The sequence below is a fragment of the Mesoplodon densirostris genome, chromosome 2 (genome assembly GCF_025265405.1).
Source record: "Mesoplodon densirostris isolate mMesDen1 chromosome 2, mMesDen1 primary haplotype, whole genome shotgun sequence".
In the NCBI taxonomy this organism is placed as follows: Eukaryota; Metazoa; Chordata; class Mammalia; order Artiodactyla; family Ziphiidae; genus Mesoplodon; species Mesoplodon densirostris.
In genome coordinates, this window is record NC_082662.1 from 62,300,320 (window position 1) to 62,326,467 (window position 26,148).

Below are 26,148 nucleotides of genomic sequence, written 5' to 3' on the forward strand. Positions count from 1 at the left end.
TGTTGAACTTTACGGTATTGAGGACTCTCTCTGAGGCTCCCACCTGATTGTTATGGGGACAGGTTGCAATCGTCTTCACCTTTGACACTGTCTGCAAGAGAATGGTTTGGAAACACTATACTGTGAGGGTATAAATTGTACAACTTTTACTTTGGAGAATGCCGAGATTTCTGATAAATGGAGGGGGAAAGTCCACTCTAAGTTTTGATTAAAAAGAGTAAATGAAAACCTAGGAATATTGAAGCCTTTGGGCTTTTAACTATGTGATTATCATAATCTTCCCTGAGAGCAGTTCCATGGGAAGCAAAGAGGAAAATAATTCACTGGCTCCAACTTTATAAGCATTACTTTATCTGGTAGTGTTTCCCCTGTTGGATTTTGCTGTGTAACAGTTAGCTTATGCTTTGTAACAACTCATTGAGCACTGAACAAGATAAGAAGTGGACCTGGATGTAAGGCAGGCACAGATGAGAAGGGTACCTCTTCAGCCACACAAATATCTCCCCAAATTAGCCTGGGCTGCAAAACTCACTTTTTTGGCCTAATTTTGTTTTTGTTAATAGCAGCACCTCAGAGTGGAAGATTGTGAAATTCAAGCAGTGTTTATGTAGAAAGCACTGAAATCCTGTGACTCTTGAGGTTGTAGGCCTCGCCCTTTTTGGGGGGCTGGGTGGGGGTGGGGAGCTTTTAAAATGTTTCATTCTTTAAGCTAGCATAATTTTCAATGTGTGTAGGAAAGGGTGTTGGGGAAAAAAGTTAAATGAATCATCCAACCATTCTCTACTTTTGAAAATACAAATATTTTTTCTTAAAACTATCACTGTTGTACAAACACACAAATTGTATTATTTGTGCCAGGTTTTTTCCTGCTTTAAAATAACATGATGTGTAAGCAGCCTACAAATAGTCAAGTATCTCTATACGTAGAGTAAAATATCTTAGTACAGAGACTTATTTTCATCACCAATCTCCACAATTCCTCCATAGGAGAACAGTTACTGTAGCTGAATCTCAGATGCCTAAGGTATGTCATTCATAATTTCAAAACATTTGGGGACATTTTATTGAAGAATATAACAAAAACATTAAATGCAATGTTAATAAATATTCGTTGAGCATCTACTACATACCAGGCACTGCAAGGGCTGTAACATGGTGTCCTCTGCACAGAATCTCACAATCAAGTGGAAAGATGAGAGAACTTCCAGATCAAAGACAGTGCAAGGCCATATGGTGAGTCCCTTTGTCCCTGCCCTCAGCCCATGTACTGCAAAAGGAAGCAGCATCTTTATCTAGTCAAATCTCTTTTGGGTTTGAGCATGGTTTCTCCATTTGGGGCTACAGATAGGTCTCCCCACTGGGTCCTATGGCCTTTGGGAGGCAATATGAATGTTTTCCAAGACTTAGGACAATATTTGATAGGCTAGAAGTGGCAAGAGTGGATGCCTTACTGGACAAGATAAATAGCAGCTATAAGCCTTCGAATCTGTGAAAGAGAATTTTGCCAATTTGTTCGCTCCAAAGAAGAGAGAGACTATTAGAAAAAATGATGTCCCTCAACCTGGCTCAGCACTGTGTCTATATTCCTCTGACATGATGGAGGAAAGAGATAGAAGTCAGTATTTTAAAAGGCTTGGCATGTTTGATTGAAGAGATTCTTCTATGTTGAATGTCCCCAAAGAGTCCCTCCTATGACCACTGCCTCTTATAGACTGTCAGGAAGCATGTGAGTCCATAGGGTCCAATATTAGAGTGACCCCCTCAGAAATGCAATGAGTTGAATATTCATTCAGCTGGCTGCACTTCATGTTTATTTACTTCAGTTCCTTCAGTGTGGTGAAGAGTATTTTCACTGTGTGCTGTTCAGCCCAGACCATGAAAATACTGTTTGCATGAGGTAGGATCACACATATTCACATATCATAGACATCTATTTATTCTTCCAAGGAAAGTTTGATTATCTGAATCTAGGAATTGCTTGTTTTTATTCACCTAATCTATACATACTCAGTGTTTTAGACACCTAAAAATCCTTACCTTTCACTGAGTACTTTCTAATCTCAACCTTTGCCCATAATGGTCCCTCTACCGGAATGTCTTCCTCTCCCCATTCTCTTTCTACATTATCAAAATTATATGCGGCCTTCAGGGTCCAGTTCAAACATTACCACCATGAAACTTTCCCTAATCTTAATTGGAAGAAATTTCTCTCCCTCATATTAATACCATCATATTATTTTTTGTATGTTTTACAGTACTTACCACATTCTATCAACAGTCATAGAGGTTTGATATATATATTTGCTCTTTCCTCTCCTATCACCTGTGTGCTCCTTGAGAGGATCAGACAATACTTAAAAGAGGCATTCTAGACAGAAGAGCTTTGAGAAGGCACATCTGGTTTTTAGTATGTATCTTTAGTGCCTGTCATAGTGTCAGAAGCATAGTAGATGCTCAATAAATATTTGCACAATGATTAAGTGGATGATAGACCTGGCACATAAACACATTTAATAAATACTGAATTAACAGGAAGTTGATGTTCAATTTACATAATCAACTTAAACCATGAAACTTTCATTTTCTCAGTTCATTCCTAATTTTTCTTTCTTCAATTCTCCCTCTTAACCCAATACTCCTCTCCTCCTCAGCATTTCTTCTAAGACCTTTTAGGTTACTGTGCTGTGTTTCAAAAGTTGTATTTAATTTCCCTTTTATGTGTTCTAAGGACCTTAACACTGTCCAAAAAGTTTAAGAAATGGCTTTTGTTCACTGAATTGGAGTACATCATATCTATCCTTTTGACTTGTTTGAGTCTTCTTTCCTTTGAAGGAGTCATGCAGATTGATGCAGAAATCTCTCAGAGAAATGAGTGCATAAGGTTGAACTTTTAGTGCCATGGTCTTGATCTTACAGGCAGCTTAGAGATAATTAAGCCCAGTTCCCTCATTTTACCAGAGGCCCGAGGCCTGGAGAGGTGAAGCAACGCTGTGAACTAAGGAGACAAAGTACATCGTTAGATCTGGTTTTAGGTCCATACTTAAGGTTCTTCTACCTGTACACTGTGACTTGGTAGATTACTTTGCCAAGACTATCTTTAAAATTTGGAGATGTGGGCAATAGTAAAGGAAGTTGTGATAGGGATGGGGCCAGGGAAAGGTAGTTAGAAGAGGGAATCCCCAATCCTATTTTAGCTCTAAAATTTAATGAAACCACTGCCTCATGCTGCCTGTTCTAGAATAAGAAAAGTCTGTCCACAGGCCTTTGTCCATAGCTCAGCATAACAATATTTTCACACTGCATTTTGGATCATTTCATGGACAGATTCCACCATATTCATCCTTAAAGTGAAATGTCATACACTCCAGCCAGAATTCTCAGGCCACTGTAAAAGCTTTTAAATTAACATGATGAACTATTTACATAAATCACAGAAAATTTGGTTACCTTGATAAAACCCCACGCCCCCTCCCAAACTTTTATAGAGGTCAAAATCTGGCCTACTGATCTCCAAGTAGAAAGAAAACTATTTATACTGCCATTGGAATTGGCTTTATTAGATACATTGCCTTCATTAGAGGCAAAAATAATATAATTCAGCCCCTGAAGAAAAAAAAAAAAACCAAAGGGTATAAGGGAGAAGAACACTAGGTTGGTAACCTCCTAACCAGAGTTTCTTTATTACCTCATAGTATCTTGCTTTCCTTGGAAATAAAGCATTTCTTTCTTAGCTTTCTCTCAATGGTATCTTCCGTATTTTTCTATTTGGGTTTCATAGAAAACTGAATACAGAATTCAGTGAAATCGTCTCAAACATTAAATCCATTTCTCATTTACTGTTTTGTTTATACTAATAATACTAAATACTAATTACTCCATCTGCCTCTGCCTTTTAATTTCTTTATATGAGGAGAACTTGCTACCAGGCTGATTAGGGTGTCTTTTCATGGAATTTTGTATCTAGGAGCCGTTAAGTATATCTTGATGGAAACTTCCATCATTTTCTTTGATAGTAGGGTGCCTCAAACTGCCCAGAAGCCTACACCTTGGTCTTATAGCCCAGTGTCTATATATTTACATGAGGAAAACAATGCCGATTTCTGTTTGAACAAAAATGAAGTGAAAATGAAAAGGGTAATATTAGTTGAGAGAGTAACAAGTGAGTAGTAAGTGGGTAAGAGTATTTTAGAATAGTAGTTCTTTAAGTATTTTCAGTAAGAGTATTTTAGAAAGGTGAGGAAGAGTAAGAATAGGCTGGATGAAGGGGAGAAATTATTAAGTCATTAAGGGGGTAAGAATGAGAAAGGGAAAAGAATGGAGACAAAAGGCTGGTAGAGAGGAATGAAAGAAACTGGACGGCAGAGATCAGACCCAAATTCAGACACACCCTCTGGTCTCCCGGTGACCACACCCCTCCTTCAGCCAGCCCCAGAATTCCCTTCCTCTCCCTCCTCTCCTGGCAGGAAGAGTGATCTTTCAGCTCTTCTTGGTAGTTGACCTCCCTGATACTCTTCCAGAAGTAGAAAGAAGAATTCAAAATGAAAAATAAGGCATATATTAGAAATATCTTTCATTTAATCGTTATTTATGCCAGAAAGTATTTTTGTAATATAGTGGGTAATTTTTTTTAGTCACGTAACTTCTCAGTAAAGGAAAAAAAAAATCACTAAAACTCAGCTCATAAAAAAAAATTACCATAGGACTTTTCTGAAATAAAGGCCAATATCAAACAATATAGCCATAGGTAAAAGTTCTGCGAGAAAATGAGGAAAATTATTGTTCTATCATAAGACAGAAAAGGACCTTGAGAGGATCTGGTTCCCCTTCAGGGAATTAAACCTCCAGAGAAGAGGCTACCGCCTCCCTCACTAACCCACCCTAATAAAGCAACAAATCATATGTTTCATCCCAATAAGACCCTCTGTTTAAAATCACTGGATTCAAGTCTAGCATATCAATAGTATCCTCGTACTTAGTAGGACAGATCCACACTTTTTAGGAACATGTCTGCAGTTTGGAAGAGCTGCCACAAGATGGAGCCCTTATATCTATATTATATATCTAAGTCAGCAAGTCTGTAGCTTGGATGACCACACGCTCTGGACAGTCCATTTTTATACCTGTTGTACTGATATAACTGTTCATAAAAAAATATTAATAAACTGTTGATAAAACTTTTAACACCCCTTTCCACACTCTTTTGAGAGAATTAATTTGAAATAATGCTCTAAATTTAAACAATACAAGAAAAACAATTAAAAGCTTTGAGTTTAAGCAGTTTCTATAATTTTTGACTAAACCTCTCAGTTGTATCAACCACCTAGTAGCCAATCACAGAGAGAAAGAGACTCTGCTCTCTCTCTCTCAGCCTCAGGTGAATGTGTGATTTAAAATTCTGATGTTCCAGTTGTTCAGTTTAATTATGACATCTGCCAGTTTAATCGTTCTCTAATTAGCTTCAGTTTTCCAAATATTTTGTAGCTTATCTGCCATTATTTTAACGAGTTTCCTTCAAATATGCCCATTCCAAATATGTGGGAAGATATTTGCCACAAATTTTTTAAAATATATATTTTTAAATGAGCTCTCCAAAACTTAAACATCAGGAATTAAGTGTGCCTAGCATATAGCCTTGACTATATAGTTCTAAAACTAGTCCACATCTGAATATGTGTATATCTGTATACAGCTTTATTTCTAGCTGACATCTGGCAGTAACAAGTTATCTAGCATAAACTCCTAACTTTTCATTTTATCGATGTGCACAAATAATTAGCCTAATATTATAATCAGATTTTACTTTATTATAAAGTGAATATGGAATGTATTTCAAACTATGTCTCATAAAGTGATAAACAGAGTCGAGGGGTAGTTTACAATGTCCCCCAACCTCCCTTCTTTCAGTCAGAATGTCTGGGTATTGGCACAGAGCCCAGAGCAGCTCTGGTGACCTGTGGCCTCAAGCTATTTTGGTTCGTAGGCATTTGGAACTTCAGGGCCTCTACTGGCTAGAGCATTGTTTTAAAAAACCAAAATTTTCTGTTTACCTCTTCTAAGTTTATTATACCCTCACTCTCAGAGCTTAGTCATCATCCTTGTTTGAGCCTCCCCTTCACTAATTCCACCAAAGGCCTACTTATTCATGGTGTTTCTCTGCCAATCATTTAATCTTTGCTTCTTTTAAACCCAAGCAAAAGTAGAAAGAAAACACAGTGTTCTTTCCCAAAGTCTAGGTAAAACTATTTAAATCCTCTGGTGTTTTCCTCCAAAGGAAACAGTTTCCTCTGGCCACATGATCACCCACCACTAACACAGTATGTTCTTAGCAAATTCAGTCAACCTTCTTTGGGGGTTGGTGCTTTATAACTTCTCTATGACCTCAAATGTGCCAATTTTAGTGCACCATCTTGGGTTTGCTTACGAAGTATGCTTCTTCTCTTTTCAGAAAAGAAAAATATTTCCTAAACAATTTAAATTGTACACAACATGGCCACACATTCTAAAGCAAATATAGAAGGTGTCCACCAGGGTTTTATTCTTTTGAATACAGATTTTGGCTTGTTTAATTTGCCTTATTTTCTATTTCATCATCGTTTTCATCCCTTCTCAGACTTCCAAAAGCTTTCCATGATAGGTTTGGTTGTAGAAACTGGAACTAAATATTAGAATGTAAATTAGGAAGAATTTGTACTGAGAATGGGAGAAGAGTTACTTGAAAGCCATTTCTGTACTCCAATAGTGGTTTTTTTTTTGTTTGTTTATTAATGCTTGTGGTACTGGACTATCTCTAGATCTTGGGTATCAACTAGTACCTAAAGTATTATATTTTATCATGTATGGAGAGTCTTAGTTTTGTATTCCTGGGAGCAATTTCTAGGTCAGTGCTTTCCATTCAGCAGCCAGCTTAGTTCTCACAAGTACTGAGATATTGATCCCCTCAGAGCACAGGGGCTTGTAACTTATTGCTTTCACTTGGGGCTCAGAGAGGCCTTATCTATTTTACTCACCTATACCCCCTTATTCAGAACAAACACGACCGTTTTCTATCTGTGCTATGATGTAAAGAGGTTGGGAAGCTCTGTTTTTAGGTACAACAAATGAGAAAACCACCAAGGTTGGGTTGGGGTGTGGAGCCCTAAGCAGTTGAGGGAAGAAGAAACCTGCGAGGAACCGTTGCTTAAAATGCCTGCATCCCTTTGCAACACTCCTTGCATGCCTCCCCCCTCCCAACAGAATGCTGATTATACAATTGTGTCATCTCCCTATAAAGTAAGTGAATGATGGACATATTCAAGACTCCACTTACTTCTACTGATGTTCATTAAGCCAGAAATCACTTGTAAAAGAAAACGCTGTTAAGTCGTGGGCAAGCCTCAATCTCCAAATCTGATTTTTCCTTTATTTTATCATTATGTTCTTGACTTGTAACATTTTACTTGCTGTCCTTCTGTTTGTTTTAAATTATCCATCTTTTATAGCAAGTCTTTGGACATAAATTTTCAGCCTTACTTGTGGTGTCATTCAACTTAGCAATAAGCATTTTGCACTTGATATGCAAAATACTTATTGCTAAGTTGTGATCAAGACAGATTCTCTAGCAGGCCATTACTCTGTGTTCTTTATAAAACCAGGAATATTGCTAGCAAATGTTACAAATCTGTTTGTGACCATTTCTCAGAAAAATTCAAACTCAAGACTCTCTCTCTCTCTCTCTCTCTCTCACACACACACACACACACACACACACACACACACACTATCGGGTACTATTTTTTTTAGGTTTTCACGTACTTCCCCAAAATGATAGTTACTATCCCGGTGACCTAGGGACCTAGATCATCATAAACTACTGAAGGGTAAGGGACTATGTCTTCTTTTCTTTTTAAACTTTCCATAAATATGCCCGGTACATTCACCTACACTCCCACAACAATATACACTCATATTTAGAATATTCATCCAGACCTGTATGTAAGTTTGAATAGATCTATAGCTTGGAGAGGTGGTTAAGTAATTCTCTCCTAAGTCTTCCTCTGAACTATCCTAAGATTTGTCCTGTAGCCAATCTATGTGTTTATCTTTTAAGAAAAATTATCAGTGATAAAAACAATTTATTTTTTCTTCCTGTGCATTCAATTTAATAAACATATTTAATGAGCAAAAGATTTTGAGAACAGAGGGAAATATAAATATAAATAAGCCATGGTTCCTCCCCTCAAGAAACACAATCTAATGGAGAGACAGACACATAAAAAGTCTAATAAATGCTACTGTGTAGGTACAAAATATAAGGCGAGAACAGTGTATTATCACTTTTTGTCTCAGTGTAATAAAATGGCAAATGCTTCCTTTCAGCTTTATTAAGTTTTTCTAATGTGGATGAGGAATTTTTTTCTACTCCCGTAGGAAGGCAGGATTCTATCCCTGATATATGTTCTTTTCCAAAAAGGACAAAGTTTCAAGCAACAGTGAGAATGTAAATCTCTGCAGTATGGTCTAGAACAAATCATATCTGGGAGGGATGGTCACTAGCTAAATTCTCGCTTTCCTCTTTCATTTGTCTTTGTCCTTCCTAGGGGCTGCCCCTTAGGAGTCAAAGTCAGAAATCAAGGGCATCTCCAGCTTCCTGGAGGGAGGGCACCAAAGCCTGATAACAAAGGCCTACTGTTCCACTTGGAAGAGATCAATATCAGGAAAGAGAAGAATAGAACAGTTAACCTTTAGCATCTCTTGAAATCTTTGCTTTAAAATAATTTGTATTTTAAACACCTTAAAAAATGTACATACTTTTAGTGGACTTGTATATTCTAAATACTTATGTACCTATATATAAGGAAAAGATCACACTCTTGACTATTAATAAACACCCCCACGTTAGGAAGATGCTTTCTGTGTGTTTAAGAACAGAACAGGATCAATTAGAGTTCAGTAAAAAATGCAACTTGAGCAGTACCTATGATAAAATTTTCTAGAAAGTAGAAAACTAAAGAGTGCCTAGAACTATGCAGATACAGACCAACTCTCACACATACCATTTAGATGGACAGCTGAAATACCTATGTGGCCAATCCCCACACCCTTCTCTAAGTGTTGACCGTTGCAGCTGCCCTGGTAACATCTCTTAAGCACTAAGGAGTGGAAGCCATCTAAATTCCCACAAGTTATTCTGAAGGAGATTCTGAAGAGAAATAGCAGATATGGTTTTATATGCAACAAAACCCCTGAGTTTTTATTTGCTCTTTGAGGTTAAAATCAAGGATTGTCAAACTCAGGTTAGGATTAGCCTAGAGGTAGGACAGCAACTGTATAATAAAGGGGGTTTCAAAAAGTATATGAGTTCAACCATGGTCTGGAAAATTAGCTGCCATTTGGTGATGAAGCGGTGGGTTTAACCTTGAAGCAATTTAGTGGCTTTGTGCAGCAACTTAGAAAATGGAAGTTTATTAAAACTATTTGCAATGGACTGTGTAGCATGCTTGAATTTGAAAATGAGATCATGCTTCTTAAATTCTTAATCAGAGGGATTCTGACCTACAGATATCACTTTGGGCATATTTCTTAAGATCAAGTTTGAAAGGTATTGAAAAAAGGCCAGTATCTACATATATACGTATGGTCAGTGGTCAGTATGAGAGGCCATTATTTTTTTTTTGGCTCTGTTAAATTGAACTATCTGTTTATTTAGTCAACACCTCACCTTAATCCAGAAAGGACAGCTATCGAGTGTGATGCCTCCTCCTTTTGTTTTAAGTTTTTTAATAAATATTACATATATTTAAGGTGTACAACACGATTTTATATACAAATACATAGTGAAATGATAACCACAGTCTATCTATTTAACATCTCATCTCCTTACATAGTTACCATTTTGTGTGTGGTGAGAGCATCTGAAATCTACTTTTAACAAATTTCCAGTATTCAATATTGTTAACTATAGTCATCATGCATATTAGATCTCTAGACCTATTCATCATATGCCTTCCATGCAGAGATCATCATTCCACTCAACTTTTTTGATTTCCAAATATTTGTGGTAGCTGAAAGCAATAAATGTCCTAATATTGGCAAGACTGGCTATTTGTGAACTATATGCTGAACTGAATGATATACTAGAGAAAACTATGTAAAAGTTATGTTTGTAAATCTTTATGGTACATGATACAGCAGGGAATCACACAACCTCAAAAAAATTGAGAAGGGAAATCAATTGTTTAAAAAAATGAAGGAATCAAATTTAAATTCTCAATATATCATGCGATGTGTTATAACTGTTTCAAATTCTTGTCTGAAGAATGAAGGGATGTTGTAGGACTATTAAATATATTAATGTCAGGTGGCCTCTTGGCCTGGTGGAGAGCTCAAGTTTGTCCAAAGTATGATCTACCAGTGAGAGAATTAGTATTAAAACTCACAGAAAAAGATAATCATTCTTTAGTTTAAGGCAGACCATTTAGTCTTCTTCCAAGCATCTGCTGCCTGATTTTAGAGATAAAAGAAATTAAAAGAAGCAGTCTCTTATTTATCATATGTCAAATTCAAAGGCATTACTGCTTGTGAAGACCCTATTATATTTTATTTGTCTATCTCAGAAAGAGATCTGCTGAATTGTCCTTAGTGCTTCAGCTTTAAAGATTAATCCTGCATCAGGTTATTCTAAGGCTTCCTACCCTCAGAAACACAGATGTCTCAAATCCTGAAACTCACTGAAATACTGATATAAGAAGTTATTTTAGCATAAGCAAGAAACTGTACTCAAATTTCTGTTTATTATCAAGTTTGCCTCCAAACTCTGCAAGTAGTAGAAAATAAGGTGTTTTACTGCATTTCAGAACTCTGTATGCACACTTGGAAAAACAGAAATGTAATGGGCTTCTAGCATTTCAAGAACTCATTGTTGAGACTGTCAAAGGATTCAGTAAGGAATTCTAACAACTAGAACAGCAAGTCATTAGTGAGAAAGAAAAAAGCATCTCTAGTGAAATCTGTGGCCAGTGGACTTTAAACCACACAAACAGCATATTTTATTCAGACCATTTGAAGTTAGACATACCCCAAAGACAACTATACAATAATAGCTTGTCTCCTACTTCCTGGGTGATGTTGTTTTTAGCTTTTAATTGTTAGGAGGGTGGATCAGGTGAAGGGTTTCACTACTACTTGAAAACTAGCTCTCCAGAAGGAAGGGTGAAATCAAGTCCTCTATAGTGTGACCTTCCCTCATCTCCTCAGGGGAATTACATTTAAATATGGGCTAAAGGTTGGTCACAGGAATGAGGCATTAATCATAGGATTTCAGAAAGCAGCCTTTTGGGAAGCTAGAGGACAGGACAGATGTCTCCCTGGAGCCTCCAAAAGTGCAATATCTAGGTCTGCTTTCTCAGATTAGGCTGAAACTCCAAGTCCTTTTTACAAATTGTCTTGGAATCCTCATCTGGTTTGATCAGTTTATTATCAACTCCAGAATAACAAAGGAGGGTACACAGGAGTACTTGTATCAGGTAAAGTGAAATAGTGGTTTCCTGAATAAAACTAATTTAAATTCTAGGTTAATTAGCTGCCTTGTTGGGGGGAGGGGGGAGAGGGACCACAGATTTGAAAGCTGTGTCTTTTTTGTTTTTGTTTTTTTTAAATTTCGGAAGGTTTTCAAGCAATAACATTAGGTATGCAATACTCTTGTCAGGTAGTGTGTGTTGGCTTTGGAAAGGTGAGAACTGTTACAGCAGGCTGCTTTCATTTATCAAGTTAAGCATGGGCATGCCTTTTGAAGGACACCTTTGATCATATGGTTAATTTAACATTTGGGCTGAAGAGCTCAACATCACCAGAGATGGATCTGAATTTTACAGAGCCCCCCTTATCCAAACTACAGCACGCTTACTGCTTTCTTCCTGCATTCCCCAGATAGCCTCCAGGACCAGAGACCAGCACATCATTTTGTCCATTTTCATTGGTCTGGCCACACAAGGAACATCCTGTTTAAATCTCAAGTGCTCAAATTGCCATGTTGAAACCAACTATCAATTTTCTCCACATTTAATTCTCAGCTTCTTGTCATTTTTTCATTTTTCTGCATTGGTTCCCATGGTAACAAGCCTGTTGGCAGAGAAAGTGTAACTCTGCTTTTAGCCTTCTGCACAATACAAAATCCTTCCAGTGATCCTCAGGCAAGTGTCATATAAAAAGGCAGCAAGGGTACAGTTCCCTAGGTTAATGCCTCTAATCCCTTAAGCTACCACATGCACTTCCCACCCGATTCCCCAAACCAGGCCTGCTGATCCCAGAGAGGAAAGTCAGCGTTCAAGGACACTGTCCAGAATCCATTCATCTGTTGATACAAGTACTGAAAGGCCCAGGGCCCTATATCCAACTACAGAGGCAAGGATTGAACCTTTTGGTTTAGATGGCTTCCTGTTCTGTCAGTGACTTACCTGACATAAATGCATAATTAATGACAATGTTATCTGGGGGCAGATGGAGAAGCAACTTGCCCTCATTTTTCTATAAAATTTTCTCAGTATGCATCTGAGATGTATACAGCCCAGGAGATAAGTATGTCTTGAATTATTCTTAAATCAGTGTCTAGTGATAAGACAGTAGGGACACTTAAACAGATTTTTTTCCTAATAAGTAAAGGGGTACATGAGAGGGGGCCAGGGAGTCATCCCAGAAAACTGAGCTCCTGAAGAGGAAAAGATAAAGATTTAGTTAAGTGAAGAAGACACTGTACCTTGTGGCTGAATGTGAACCATGGAGCTTCAGTCGGCACAATTCAGGGTTCAAGTATGGAAATCTAAGGAAATGAAATAAAATGAAAGCTAAGGAAATGGGAGTGTAGGGAAAGGAGTTTTTAAGAGTGAATCATCTGCAGAAAGGGAGCCTGCAAATAAGAATGGCTTCATGCAGACTTTGGCCCAACTCTATCCACAAAATATTTTTCCAAGTAATGTTTATTATATATTTTCTTTTGAATTTTAGAATTCCTTTGTGGCTTGACATTAAGTTATATGCCTAGAAACCCCGAATCTCCTATGTCCTCAATATTTAGAAAAAAGCAGGAACTGTTAATCAGAAATTAAACAGTCCTCATATTTGAATGTGCTTTTAACTTTTTTCTTTTAGAAAAGTTAATGAATTCAGGGGAATGAAAATAGATGTTAGAAATTGAAATATAGGTATCTAAGCTATAGTTAAGGAAACTGTAAATGATTCCTTTTTTTGTTGGGTCTTAAAAAATATGTGATGCTTATGCACACTGAGTTTTAAAGTTAGCAGATTATATTGTATAAAGGTATTTTTGGCCCTTTAGAAATTATTTTCCTACATTAAGAGAAGTTTTCTTATATTAAAAACTTTTTATTGTGACTCAGGTTTTATGTCTCTGTATAGACATACATAGGTGTTTTTCTTTGCACTTGTTTTGCACATGTAATGAGGTTAAATAATGCCCAGGTATGCAGGTCAACTGACCTTTATGATAGCTAGATTAGTGAAAGTATTTGATGAATGGGGAAAAAAAAATCACATTATATTTCTTTGTATCTTTCTCTCCCCAATCCCCTTCCCTTATTTAGTCAGGAGATCTTATGTAATTTTTTGAATAGTCCACAGGAAAATCAAGATGAAACTCTCAGGCAGATAGAACATAAAGCAGTTCCCATATTTGCTATGGTAATTTATTTTCAGAATGTACTGCTAAAATAAATGTTATTTTCAATACTTGCAGTCTTTCCACTCAGAAGACTCTTATTGGTCTTGAATGTGGAAAGGCATCTGTTCAGGGCAGAAAGGAACGTTTTATGTTAAGTTTTACTCTAGAAAATTTGGTTTTAGCTTTGATGACACCTAGTGTCAATGGAATGCAATAAATGTTTAATACTGCTTTATGGTGTTTTTAGGCATTTCCTTTTAACATTCTCAACTACGTTTTCCTCCTCAAAAATGCAAGCCTTAGTATTCACGAGAAAGATAATTGATAGATAAACCAGATATTTTTGTGTCAAGAGCCAATCAAGTTTCTCTCTGTACTCAGTGTATAGAAGGGACTAAAGGAAGCTTAAGGACAATGACACTGTCTTCATATGAAAGAGGAATTTTTTCCTAGTTGAAAAATCAGAGGTAAAAATCTACTGAATTCTGTTTATAAATTTCAAAGGCCATCAAAAACAACCTTGCAAAAAGTAAGGTTTGCAGGTACTGTAGTTTCATTTTTCCCACTTTATAACCAGCCAAGGGCATGACCCCCCAGCTGTATATAAGTAAACCATAAATATGAACTATAGCCTCTTTTTATTCAGAGAAGAAATATTAACAACAGCAATTCTAAACAAAGATAGTGATTAAATTTTAATTGGTTTGTTAAGAATTAAAAAGAAACTAGATACTATGTTTTTAGGATTTTTAAGTATCCATGAAAATTCCCTCATTCCTAAACTATTTGATAATTGATTTCTTTTGACCTCAGTTATTTTGGGGCATAATCCTTTTATTACTGTATAATGAAGCTCTAATTCCACCTATTTATATTAATATTTTTCCATATGCTAAACACATGCACACACACACAAATTTTCCATTTTTTCATTTGAGGTCATATAATTCAGTTAGTGAAATATTTCACTCTTCTGTAAGTTTAAAAAAAAAATCCTAAGCAGTGATGCAACATTGGGCCACTATTTCAGTAAAATGAAGACAGTCTCTAGACTCATATTCTTTTATGACATCTGACTTCTCTACCATATGTGCAGCTAAACAGTGACATCTTAAGGCCAAGTAACTAGAGCTCCTTTAGCCAGAGAAAGAACTTGAATTGGGATCTGTTTTCAAAGAAATTCCATTATATTATCAAGTAATTTTCAAGTTTACAATTTGCAATTGGTAGATCTTTGTAAGTGCTTCTTTATTTATGACTTCTTTTGCAGTCTTTGTGAACATTTTAATGTGCACTAAACACTAACATTTTACAGACATACTGTATATTAATGCATGCATTTCACTGCATAGTTTATTGACACTACCCTTGTAAAGCTTTTATGGAAGAAACAACAGGCCACAGCGGTATAGCAAAAGAGGCTTAATCTTTATAAATTGGGGCCTTTTCTGTCTCTTTGCTAGCTTAGGTGGCTGTATACAAATTCGGGTGGGAGGGGGCTGGAAACACCTCTTACCATTTAAGGTTTTCTACGTGGGTGAACTCTAGCCAATTCAAAACAAATTGCTTACTTTAATAACAAATTTTACCATTTTATAAAAAGTTAAATCATGACATGTTTAATTGAAATGGCTGTATTGTAATTAATATTTTCAGATAATCGTGATTTTGAGCTCAAATTATATATAAAAATTGTCATTTTTGTATGTGTTAAAAAAGAAATTACTGTATCACAATTAAAACAGTACTTTTTAGTTGAACTACATATTGATGTAAATAAAAACTGAATGAAGACATATTTACTACTTTATTAACATAGATTGTGAATGTAGTTAATGTTTTTTTTGCAGTATGAGACCATGACAACCTTGAAAGCTGCTTCATTTTATGTGCAAAGAAGTCCTATGAATCTATATTTTAAATTTACTGAATCAGTGAAATTACTTTGTCAGTTAATTTGCAAATGCAAGCTGTATTCTCCAGTTTTATTTTACGTATTGACACTAATCAGTAAAGGTGTACAATGTGATTAGAATGCATTTTGAAGATGCTTTCTGTACAGATACAAAATACAGGGACTAAAATAATGCTGTGCAGTGTATAGCAGAGCCATTTTTCGGCTTTGGTGTACTCAACTTTTTCAGTATTTAAAAAAGTGTTTTGAATAACATAAAAGTCTCTTTATTGTATAAATAATAAAATGTCACCTTATTGTAAAATGTCTTTTGTTTAATACTGAAGCAGATTTCTTAGGCAGCCACAGAGTTGTATGAAAAGGGCATGTTTCTTTTAAACCAAAAACATAAACATTGTAATCAATATTTGAAAAATGTAACTTTTTAATGAACATGTAGTATTTATCTTTATTAGCAATGATTTTTTTTTCATAATATGAGCATGTCTCAATCATCCAAAAGCTATCTATCCATCCATCCACCTATCTATCTACCTACTTACGTACCTATCCATCCATCTATTTATATAAACTAATATACATTTTATTGATTAGTTACTTAATAGAATCACATAGTATGTTTTATAATGACTGACTAGCCTACTTCTGATATTTTTGGTATAAATACAAATGTTCATATTTGATTTTTATCAAATATAACAAATTCCCTTTTAGAAAATTACCACATGACTTCAAGCAAATTTAAAAATTAAGACCCTGGAAATAAAAAAAATGCACAAGGATGGATTAGAACACATCAACAGAGTAATTATATATACAAATACCTGCTTAGTAAGTATTTAAACAAAATACATTTCAAGGTTTCTATGTAGTATATGCTATTATTTTCTGTTGCTGTTATCCATAAAAATTAATAAAATTTCAGTACTTTTTTTTTAAAGAACAAAAGGTATTTTTTAAATGCTCACACTCTGAGAGAAAAATATGCAGATCCAGTTTCTTTAAATTTGTTGAATCTAGAAGTACTAGATTACTGTATGGAAACTTAACACTAAGACATCTTAAAAAAAAAAAAAAAACACAGTCAAGTTTTAAATTCAGAATTGTGAAAGCAATTATAACAACACTTTTACTATTTTCTCCACCAATAACTATATCTTATGTAGCATTTCTGTGACATTAGAAACCCCGACAAAATGATTTCATGAAACATGTAAAAAAGGCTAGGTAAAGACATTTCAACTACATAAACAAAAGCAAGCCGGTAAATATTAATTTGAAACTTATACTGACACCAACCACATCATAAAAGTCCTATTATGAATAATGAAAAGTCTTATTTTTTTAAATGCCAAAGAACAGTATTAAATAAAATTCAATTCAATTTTATATCCAATAAAAAGGTAGAAATTGGATGGTCATATTCAATGCAATTGGTCATAATATACGTAACACAAACAGAAATGGGAAAAAAAACCCCACCTCTACAACAATGCTTTGTCATTATAAAAATATTAAACTGTGATAAATAAAAATTCACTTCTGAAGAAACTGTTTGCTGTGTTATAAGGGAATGAAAGTGAGGATAAATCTTATGCAAAACATTCAGAGCAAATGTATGAACACTATACGTAGTTACACCATTATAAATGCACATGATACCTTAGAAATATGTTAGTTATCAATCTAAGAACTCTAAGAATTAACATGACCAAGATTATGTAACAACTCCAACTTAAGTAGGAATTCGGTCTCTCAAATATTCCAGAATAGCAGCTGTTCCTTTCATTAATATGGCTGCTCGAGGAACGCGGAATGGATTTCCATCTAGTAGCAATGTCCTAAACAAAGGAGAGAAATTAAGAATTTAAAACATTTTCCATTAGGGAGGCTTTTCTTCTAATTTCATTTGCTATTTTATAAGTAAAATTTGTGTGTTTTAAAAAATTTGTCCCTTTTCAAACCTAAGCATTAAAACAATTGGAATTGTAACTACAATAATGACTGAAACAACATTAAATGAATACATATTATGTGAAAGGTATTGTTCTAAGTAACTTACATTCACTGACTCTCTTAATTATCTTAACAACCCTGTGATGTAGGCACCATTAATATTTCTATTTTATAGATAAGGAAACACAAGTTCAGGAAGGTAAGAAAGGCTTGTCCAAGATCACACAGCTATTAAACAGAAGAGCTGGGATATGAACCATCATTTTACCCATCACATTCTCAATCCTATAATGATCATATACTAAATGGTTGAATTATATTTATACAAGTGTTAGAATGAGCAAACTGACAAATACTCATACCAAAGACTATAACATAGTCGATATATCCTTTTCCACACTGGGAACATTAACACGCCTGCCCTCATACTCCTTCCCTTGACCAGACACAAATACAAAATCTATTTTAAATGTTCTGAAATGAGGTTCAGTTTAAGATCTAAGGGCTGGTTGATTTGTTTCTTTATTTAATTAATGAAATATCTTAAATTATAAGATAGAGACTTTTATATTAATTTTCAATAACTTAAGTGTTTATGTAAATAAAAGTCAAAGGATTCACAACACATTATACCGTAGATCTAAATTATATCTTCAAATATTCCTATGCCTTGGGAATTATTTTAAAGAATGATTTTCTTAATTTATAGAAAAAAAGTTAATTACAGTCAATCTTCATTACTCAAACAGACTCCAAACTTGCTAATTTGCCTACTCACTAAAATTTACTAGTAACCTCCAAATCAATACATGTGGCATTTTGAAGGTCATTTTGGACATGCACAGAGCAGCAAAACATTTGAGTCACTTGACAGGCACATTCCCAACTGAGCTCAAACAAGGTGACACTCTGCCTTTTTTGTTTCAGCTCCCATACTGTAAACAAATGTTCCTTCCATGGCCTATTTAGTGCAACATTTTTTGTATTATTGTACTTTTTCTTGGTGATTTCACTGTTTAATATGGCCTGCAAGCAAAATGTTGAAGTGTTGTCTAGTTTTTCTAAGCACAAGAAGGATATCATGTATCTTACACAGAAGATACGTATGTTAGATAAGCTTCATTCAGGCATAAATCACAGTGCTGTTTGGCCATAGCTCTATATTAATGAATCAACAATATTAAATAAGGCATCTTAATACAGAAACACACGTAACACAAGGTTATATGTTGATTGGCTGATGAAAACGTGACCAGAGGCTTGAAAGAGCCTAACTCTGTTATTTCCCCTAGGGAGTAATGGTTTAGTACTCACTAATTTGGTGTTCGCAGAGACTTTACAGAATACAACTATTGCACATAACAATAATCGACTTACTTGTCTTCTATAATTTTCAATAATTAAATTTTTCTGACACATGCTGTTAACTACTGGGCTTTCTGTTCATGTCTCAAATTCCCTTTATATTCACTTAACAAGCACTTATTAGGTGCTTACTATGGTCTAGGCACTGGGGTAACTATTTTCCAAAGGAGGACAAAGAAATGGTATAAATGAGTCCACATAAAGCAGCATGGGAAATCAGAGAAGGGACTAACTCTGCCTGGAATATCGGAAAGGTTTTCAAAGGTGATAATTAGGTTGATTACTGATAAAAGCAGGATAAAGGCACTTGAGGCTGAGGTAACAGCAAACACAGAGTAAGAAGGACCATGCTGGCCTTGAAAAAATGGTAGTAGGCTGTAATCAGATATTGAAAAAACTTACATGCACAGCTAAGGAATTTATATTTCCTTGACATTTTTATGCAGTAGAGTTTCAGATTATACACATACATAGTGATGAGAAAAGTATCACTAGAAACAATCAATTGCTGTATTTATACATATACATACTGTATAAACAAAACTAAAAAATATATTTGGTAACATTTGAAAAACAGAATTGGGATTCGGAGTTTTGTTACCTGGTTTTTTGTTTGTTTGTTTTGCTGTATGCGGGCCCCTCACCACTGTGGCCTCTCCCGCTGCAGAGCACAGACTCCAACGCACAGGCCCAGCGGCCATGGCTCACAGGTCCAGCCGCTCTGCAGCATGTGGGATCTTCCCGGACTGGGGCACAAACCCATGTCCCCTGCATCAGCAGGCGGACTCTCAACCACTGCGCCACTAGGGAAGCCCTGTTACCTGTTCTTTTTAATGGGACATTAAATTTTTTATTTCAACTTGCCTGCAAGAGTACCTCAAAAAACAAAAACAAAACAGAAAAACAACCCTTCAACAAATCGAATGGGAAAACTTAGTATAATGGTGCATTTACCTTAAGTTCACACAATTACCGAGCTCTGGTGGAATTTGTAGGAGGTCATTATTTTGAAGGTCCAATGTAATCAGATTTTCCATTGTCTTCATTTTCTGAGGGTCCAAAGATCCAACCTGATTGTTACTAATCAAAATTGTTTCAAGTGTGGGAATTCGATACAGAATTTCAGGTAGTATTTTGAACCTATAAGAATATGAACAGAACACCTAAATATATTAGAATCAGAAGCAAAATCATCCCTTCAAATAGATGGTCCTAAGTTTGATACCATGAGATAAAGTTTTCTTAATGTAAGTTTTTAATATTTGGTATAAGTTCTGCATTTAAATTTTTCAGAAAATTTTTTAAACCTGGATTAATTCTGGAAACCTTGAAATATATGTTAAGTGGACAGACTTGTAACAGTTCCTATTTAATGTATAAAATCAAACAAAAGTTTGGAGTAAATTTTCCTATGTTTTTCTTTTCTCATTCAGGAGACAAGGAAATCTTCCTGAAATGCTCTCTGTATAATGTCTCCATGTAGGTATTCTTCCTTAGTTCACTTTTACTCCTTATGAAAGAGAATCACTGCCAATATTTTAAGTAAAAGTTAGAGATTTATACTTTGCTTTGACTTAAGCTTCAAATCTGACTAGTTTTGTCATTTTTTTCAACAACCAAAAATACACTCATTTTGGTTTTTGAAAAAATGACAAAACTACTATAGGCTGCTGGCTTTCTCACCCAAAGCAACCCTGAAGATGCCACAAGAGAGACGGGAAAGCTTATGGCTCTCAGAGCAATTCTCAGTAATTAACACAAAATCCCTGAGGATCTCTTGGGGGACAGAAGCTAGTTTGGTTTTAGTGTGAGACAAACTGCTGCCTCAACTAGAAAAGACAAGGATGAGCTGAAAGAAAGCTTTATAGTTGGCCTTTTCACTTCCCCATACTGCCCTTCCTTTGCTGCCTTGATGTTAAAAAAAAAAAAAAAAAGCAATAATGAAGGGTAAACTCAAGGGACCTCTGAAGTTACAGAGGGATCGGACAATCAATAACAAGGACTACAGATGGACCAAACCACCCTAAGTAGTATCTCCTCTTTTTCCCGCACAACCCATAAACAAGGTAATTAAAAAAGATGTAGCTCACTAGTTAACACAGAAGTTAGGGTTAGGTTTTGCCAGCTCCCCAGAAGACATTAATTAACAATGCAATTGATAGCTCAATAGAGAACCGATAGTTCAATTCACAAATAAAAATGAGAAGAAATCTGAGAAGTGCATATATTTTTAAATAATAACAATAGTGGTATAACCTACACATGAGAAAACACAAATAATAGAGTAGACGGAACAAAAGCTTAAATAGGTAATATTTTAACATCACTGTGCCTTAGATTCCTCATCTGTAAATGAGGAATAATAATAGTACTAAACTTATATACTTGAAGACCTTGGTATAGTATCTGTAATATATTAAATGGTAGCTACTAATATTTATATTAACTAGTTACCAGAATCAACTTTCACCATAGGAAACAATGACATAGTTGTTAAGAGCCCAACTTCTAGAGTCAAACCACCTGGGCTCAAACCCCAGCTCTATAATCTATGTGAACCTTAAGTGAGTTACTTAATTCCTAATCCTACATTTCTAAATGGACATAATAACAGAACCTACCATGTAGGGCTTTTGTGAGGATTAAATGAGGTAATACATGTAAAGTACTTAGTCCGGTGTCAGCAGATAATAAATATTAATAAATAAGCTCCCAATAAATATTAGCTATTCTTAATTATTAGTATCTTCATAGTATTTACAGAATAAAATCTAAATTTCACTGGGCATAAAAAGCTCTTAAAGGGCTACTGCTTACACACCCAACTTCATTTGTGACTTCCACTCTTCTACTTCGCCACTTTATGGTCCGAGCCATACTGAACTTCTTGACATGTCCCATCATTTTCTCACATCTTTGTGCCTTAGTACATGCTATTTGCTCTACATGGGATGCCATATCCCTGTGTGTCTGGCAAATGTCTATTTTCCAAGCCTCAGTTTCAGAGCTACCTCCTCTACCTTCAAGTAATCTCTGGAAACACCTATGTCTACGCACTGTGCTTCCACTACAGCGATTAGAATTATTTATTTGCATATCTGTCTTCCTACTAGGTTACAGGTTTCTTAAAATGGTTAAAAGAAACAAAAAATCTACTAGACATCAGTTGTGAAAATTCTAAAAAAGCCACATCACTTTTAATTCTAAGTAGAACTAAGTGAAAATAAACCTGGATATTTAAATAAAGAAAACATATAGGGCCTTTTTGTTTATTTGGCTCTTCTAGTTGTATTCTCTAATAAGACCTACACATTTTCCACAGAAAATTGTTATTCAGATTTGTCTGTTCTGTTTCTTACCTGTTAAAGGAAAGGTTGATTGTCTGTAGTCTTATCAATGATACCATTTCTTCAGGCAAAGAATTTAAAAAATTATTCCTAAATTAGAGAGAAAAAAGATGATTTACAAAGTTTGAAAATTTGTACAACTTTAGTTTATAATTAAAATGTTGACCAGACAAAAATTTATGCAGCTCAGTTTGTCAATTCTTGATTTCATTAAGGCTGTGTCCTGAGAATTCTGAATCGGTCAGCTGCTTCAAGTATTTGATTAATGTGCCAAATCCTAATGGCAATGTGCAACCAACTGATACCGCAATTAACTCTTTAATAATAGATTTAACAGGGTAAACACTGTAAACTAATCCCTTATCTCCTTCAAACTGCAATCAACAATACTTTCCAAAGCCAGAGCCCTTTTAGTTATGCTTATAAATACTACATTATTTGATATCACAAGTATTATAAGTATTTGATTAATAGAAATATTTCACATATAGACATTAAATTCTACTCCAAGAACAACTGAAAAATTACATGAAAAAGATGAAACAGGAAAATAAAGAGATTCTATATATTTAGAAACTTGGAGCTTTCTACTACATAAGTATTAAGTAAGTCCATTTCTACTCTAAGTTTAGAAATTTCAATTTGCACAGTGTATAATTTTTTAAGATCTTACAATAAAACACAGCAGTAAAGGGAATCTCATTTACTACTGAAAAGATCTGGGAACAATTTTAGAAGAAAGGTTAACAAGAAGGTAGAAGCACTCTAGAGGCCGTATAAGTACTAATAATAGAAAATATTTGTGAAAAAGTTATATCCAACTAGATGGCTATCTATCATAACTGAATAATTTTCTCTAACCTATATCTTTGCATTCAGAAGTCAAGCCTAATATATGAGTCATACTGTCTCAACATATGTTGTGTTTTCTTTTCTCTGTACTTTTCTCCAGTTATTGCCTTTATTAATTTGTGCTGAATAACACAATGATGGTTTCTATCTTTTCCTGGAGTCTTATACCTACTGATAGCAAACATAAAGGCGTATTTTAGTCACTTAATTAGAAATTTCCAGGTATAGTTACAGACAGAGGCATGTGCACGTACACACACACACACGTGTGCGCACACACACACACACACACAGGAGAATGGGATGAAAAATAAAGTCAGCAGCAATGGAGGCAGGAATTTATTCTCACTGTTCCATTAATACTGAACTAAAATGAGGTTTTAAACTGTTTTGCCAGTGTAATTACCCCTGGAAAAAAGAAGCAATTCCGCATTTAGCAGGAGCAGAGTTATTAGTGTATTTGCTTTAACCCCATAAAAAAAAATTTTTGTCTCTACAGGAAGAATAAATCTTCAAACAGATATAAATAGCTTATTGTAATTTATTGTTTGAGCAAAGCAAGAGCAGCTAAAAATAACAACATATGAGCAGTAAGAAGCCCAGGTAATAAGAAACATATTTTACAAATTAAGTTTTAAAGCCCAAGAAAATAAATGACTATCTAACCCTGAAATACTTATTATTACCCCCCCAAAACTGTGACACTTCTGATCCTGTCACTTCAACTTAGGACATATATAAACTAAACTTCCTATTACCTCTGTAGAGCCTTAAATAGTTTCTTTTCTTTTTATTGCCACTCATAGTGTTCTTTTTCTTTATTTCTTGCCTTGCATGGTTAATATAATATTTTGAAACCAAACAGGTTCTTTTTGAGAGAAGTCATGCTAGCTGCTGTGCCAGCATAGGGTTTTGAGAGTTTTATGCAAAAAAGAAACAATGTGAAGCAAACACTTTCCATGTGCTATCTGTAATTTTGCCTAAGCATGAATCTAAATAATGTATTAATATTTTCTAATATTTTAAGTAATTTTGTCTTGTCACATAACTTGTAAATTACCTTCAGATGACATCTGATTAAAATATTTCCTAAATGCTTAATTACAGATTTCTTCTAAAATGTTATTAATAAACTAAAGACCAATTTCTTTTCTTAGAAAAACATGAGGGAAAGGGCAAAAGTTAGGTAAAACACAAAGATAAGTTACTATTAGAAAAGGGAAGCAAGGCTTCCCTGGTGGTACAGTGGTTAAGAATCTGCCTGCCAGTGCAGGAGACACAGCTTCAAGCCCAGGTCCGGGAAGATCCCACATGCCGGAGCAACTAAGCCCGTGGGCCACACTACTAAGCCTGCACTCTAGAGCTCACGAGTCACAACTACTGAAGCCCATGCGCCTGTCTCCACAATGAGAAGCCACCACAATGAGAAGCCCATGCACCGTAACAAAGAGTAGCCCCCACTCGCCACAACTAGAGAAAGCACACACACAGCAACGAAGACCCAATGTGGCCAAAAATAAATAAATTAAATAAATAAATAATTTTTTTAAAAGGGAAGCAATAGTATCAATAAATACCTGAGATCTAAAAAAGTTAATTTTTGAAGCATACATAATTCCAAGGATATAAAGGAAAGCTTATTAAAACTGAGATTGACATCAGAAACCATTTCCTTCAGTTCCACAATCCTGAAACAAAGATAATTTTTAAATGTTAATACTATTTGAATTCACTGTCAGAACTTCAAAACTACAAGCAGACTGTAGAGGAAAAAAAATCTTACATTATTTTTGCTAATTAAGATTTTCTGTAACTGTTACTTTTCTCATAAAAATTGCCATCAGTTTGGATGTGTAACTGATAAAAATAGGTTTTTAAAAACAGCCATAATATTATCTATCCAAGAATTGCTATTTGACCTTAAATGTAGATTGAAGTTTAAGAAACCATTCAGTTTATATTTAAACCAATTATGGACAAAAAAAAATTCAATCTAGGCAATGTTTATACTATATCTGTGACTTGAATCCATAAAATAAATTGTTAGACATATATTCTGTAACATCATAGTTATCGTTTTAGACTCCATAATATAAAACCATCTAAGTACCAGAAGTATCTGATACATCAAAATGTTTTTTAAATATGATATGGCAACATTTTAAAAGTATAGTATCTTATCCAAATTATCATTTAATCATGATTGCAAGAAAACAGTAAGTTAATTCCTAGGTTTGCTAAGTGTTACTACTAAGCAACTTAAGCCAAATACTTAGAGAGGAAGAATTAAATACTTCTAAGTAAACCTGATCAAACTTAGTAGTTTGAAAGTATGATATTAATTTAAGAACAAGAGATGTTACATATGATTTGCCAAAAAACAAAAGTTAAACTGTAAATCATTTTTGTCTATCATATTAGCAAAGAAAAAAAAAAGAAAGAATATCAAATGCTGTGCTAAAGAAGATTCTGTGAAAGATACCATAAGTCTGGATATGTAACTGATAAAACTTTTTTGGAAAGCTTTTGGACTTATATATCGAGAGCCATACTCTGACTTAGTAATTCTTCTGAAAATTTGGCTTAGAAATACAATGTTTTGTTTTATTTACTGCCATAATCAAGCTTATGGTATATAGATAAATTACATTTTTAAAGTATTGTTTACAACATGGGAAAATGTTTATGACAAATAAACCAGTCAAGATACGAATTATATGTGTAATTCTAAATGGGTAGCAGCTTGAAATAAAATATGCCAGGAAGTCAATAGAATAAATCAGTGATGAGACCATAAATTACTTCTCTTCATTTAGTCCAATATTTTATAAATAAGTATTATTTTTGCAATCAATTTTGTGACTTGTGAAAAAAACATGACAAAATAACTGTGGTAACAGAATAGCATACTGTTTTGCATAAAAATAATCAGACTGTGGGATAAAATGAGAAAGTAAGCAATAACATAATATCTTTTAACTCCTTCCATCTTCATCCCCAATCAGCTTGTTTGATCTAGGATCCCCAAGGCAAACTTGTCTTATCTAAGAGCCAATCTAAAT

The 26,148-nt window shown here is 34.7% G+C and overlaps 1 protein-coding gene and 1 long non-coding RNA gene across 5 annotated transcripts in view; both read right to left on the bottom strand.

Annotated features, from left to right (window-relative positions):
* The window catches only part of LOC132483978 (uncharacterized), a 163,143-nt gene extending 150,311 nt beyond the window's left edge, over window positions 1–12,832 (bottom strand). For all 4 annotated transcript variants that reach the window (XR_009531136.1, XR_009531138.1, XR_009531137.1 and 1 more), the window contains exon 1: window positions 12,731–12,832. This is a non-coding gene — a long non-coding RNA (uncharacterized LOC132483978). The remainder of the gene's footprint in view (window positions 1–12,730) is intronic.
* Window positions 12,833–15,972: 3,140 nt separating this feature from the next.
* LRRC40 (leucine rich repeat containing 40) overlaps window positions 15,973–26,148 on the bottom strand; it is a 51,941-nt gene continuing 41,765 nt past the window's right edge. Inside the window, exons 12-15 of the mRNA XM_060089954.1 lie at window positions 24,664–24,774; window positions 22,247–22,324; window positions 19,842–20,027; window positions 15,973–17,407 (exon numbers count right to left, since the gene is read on the bottom strand). Coding sequence (XP_059945937.1) covers window positions 17,302–17,407; window positions 19,842–20,027; window positions 22,247–22,324; window positions 24,664–24,774 — 481 coding nt within the window. The 3' untranslated portion in view covers window positions 15,973–17,301. The remainder of the gene's footprint in view (window positions 17,408–19,841; window positions 20,028–22,246; window positions 22,325–24,663; window positions 24,775–26,148) is intronic.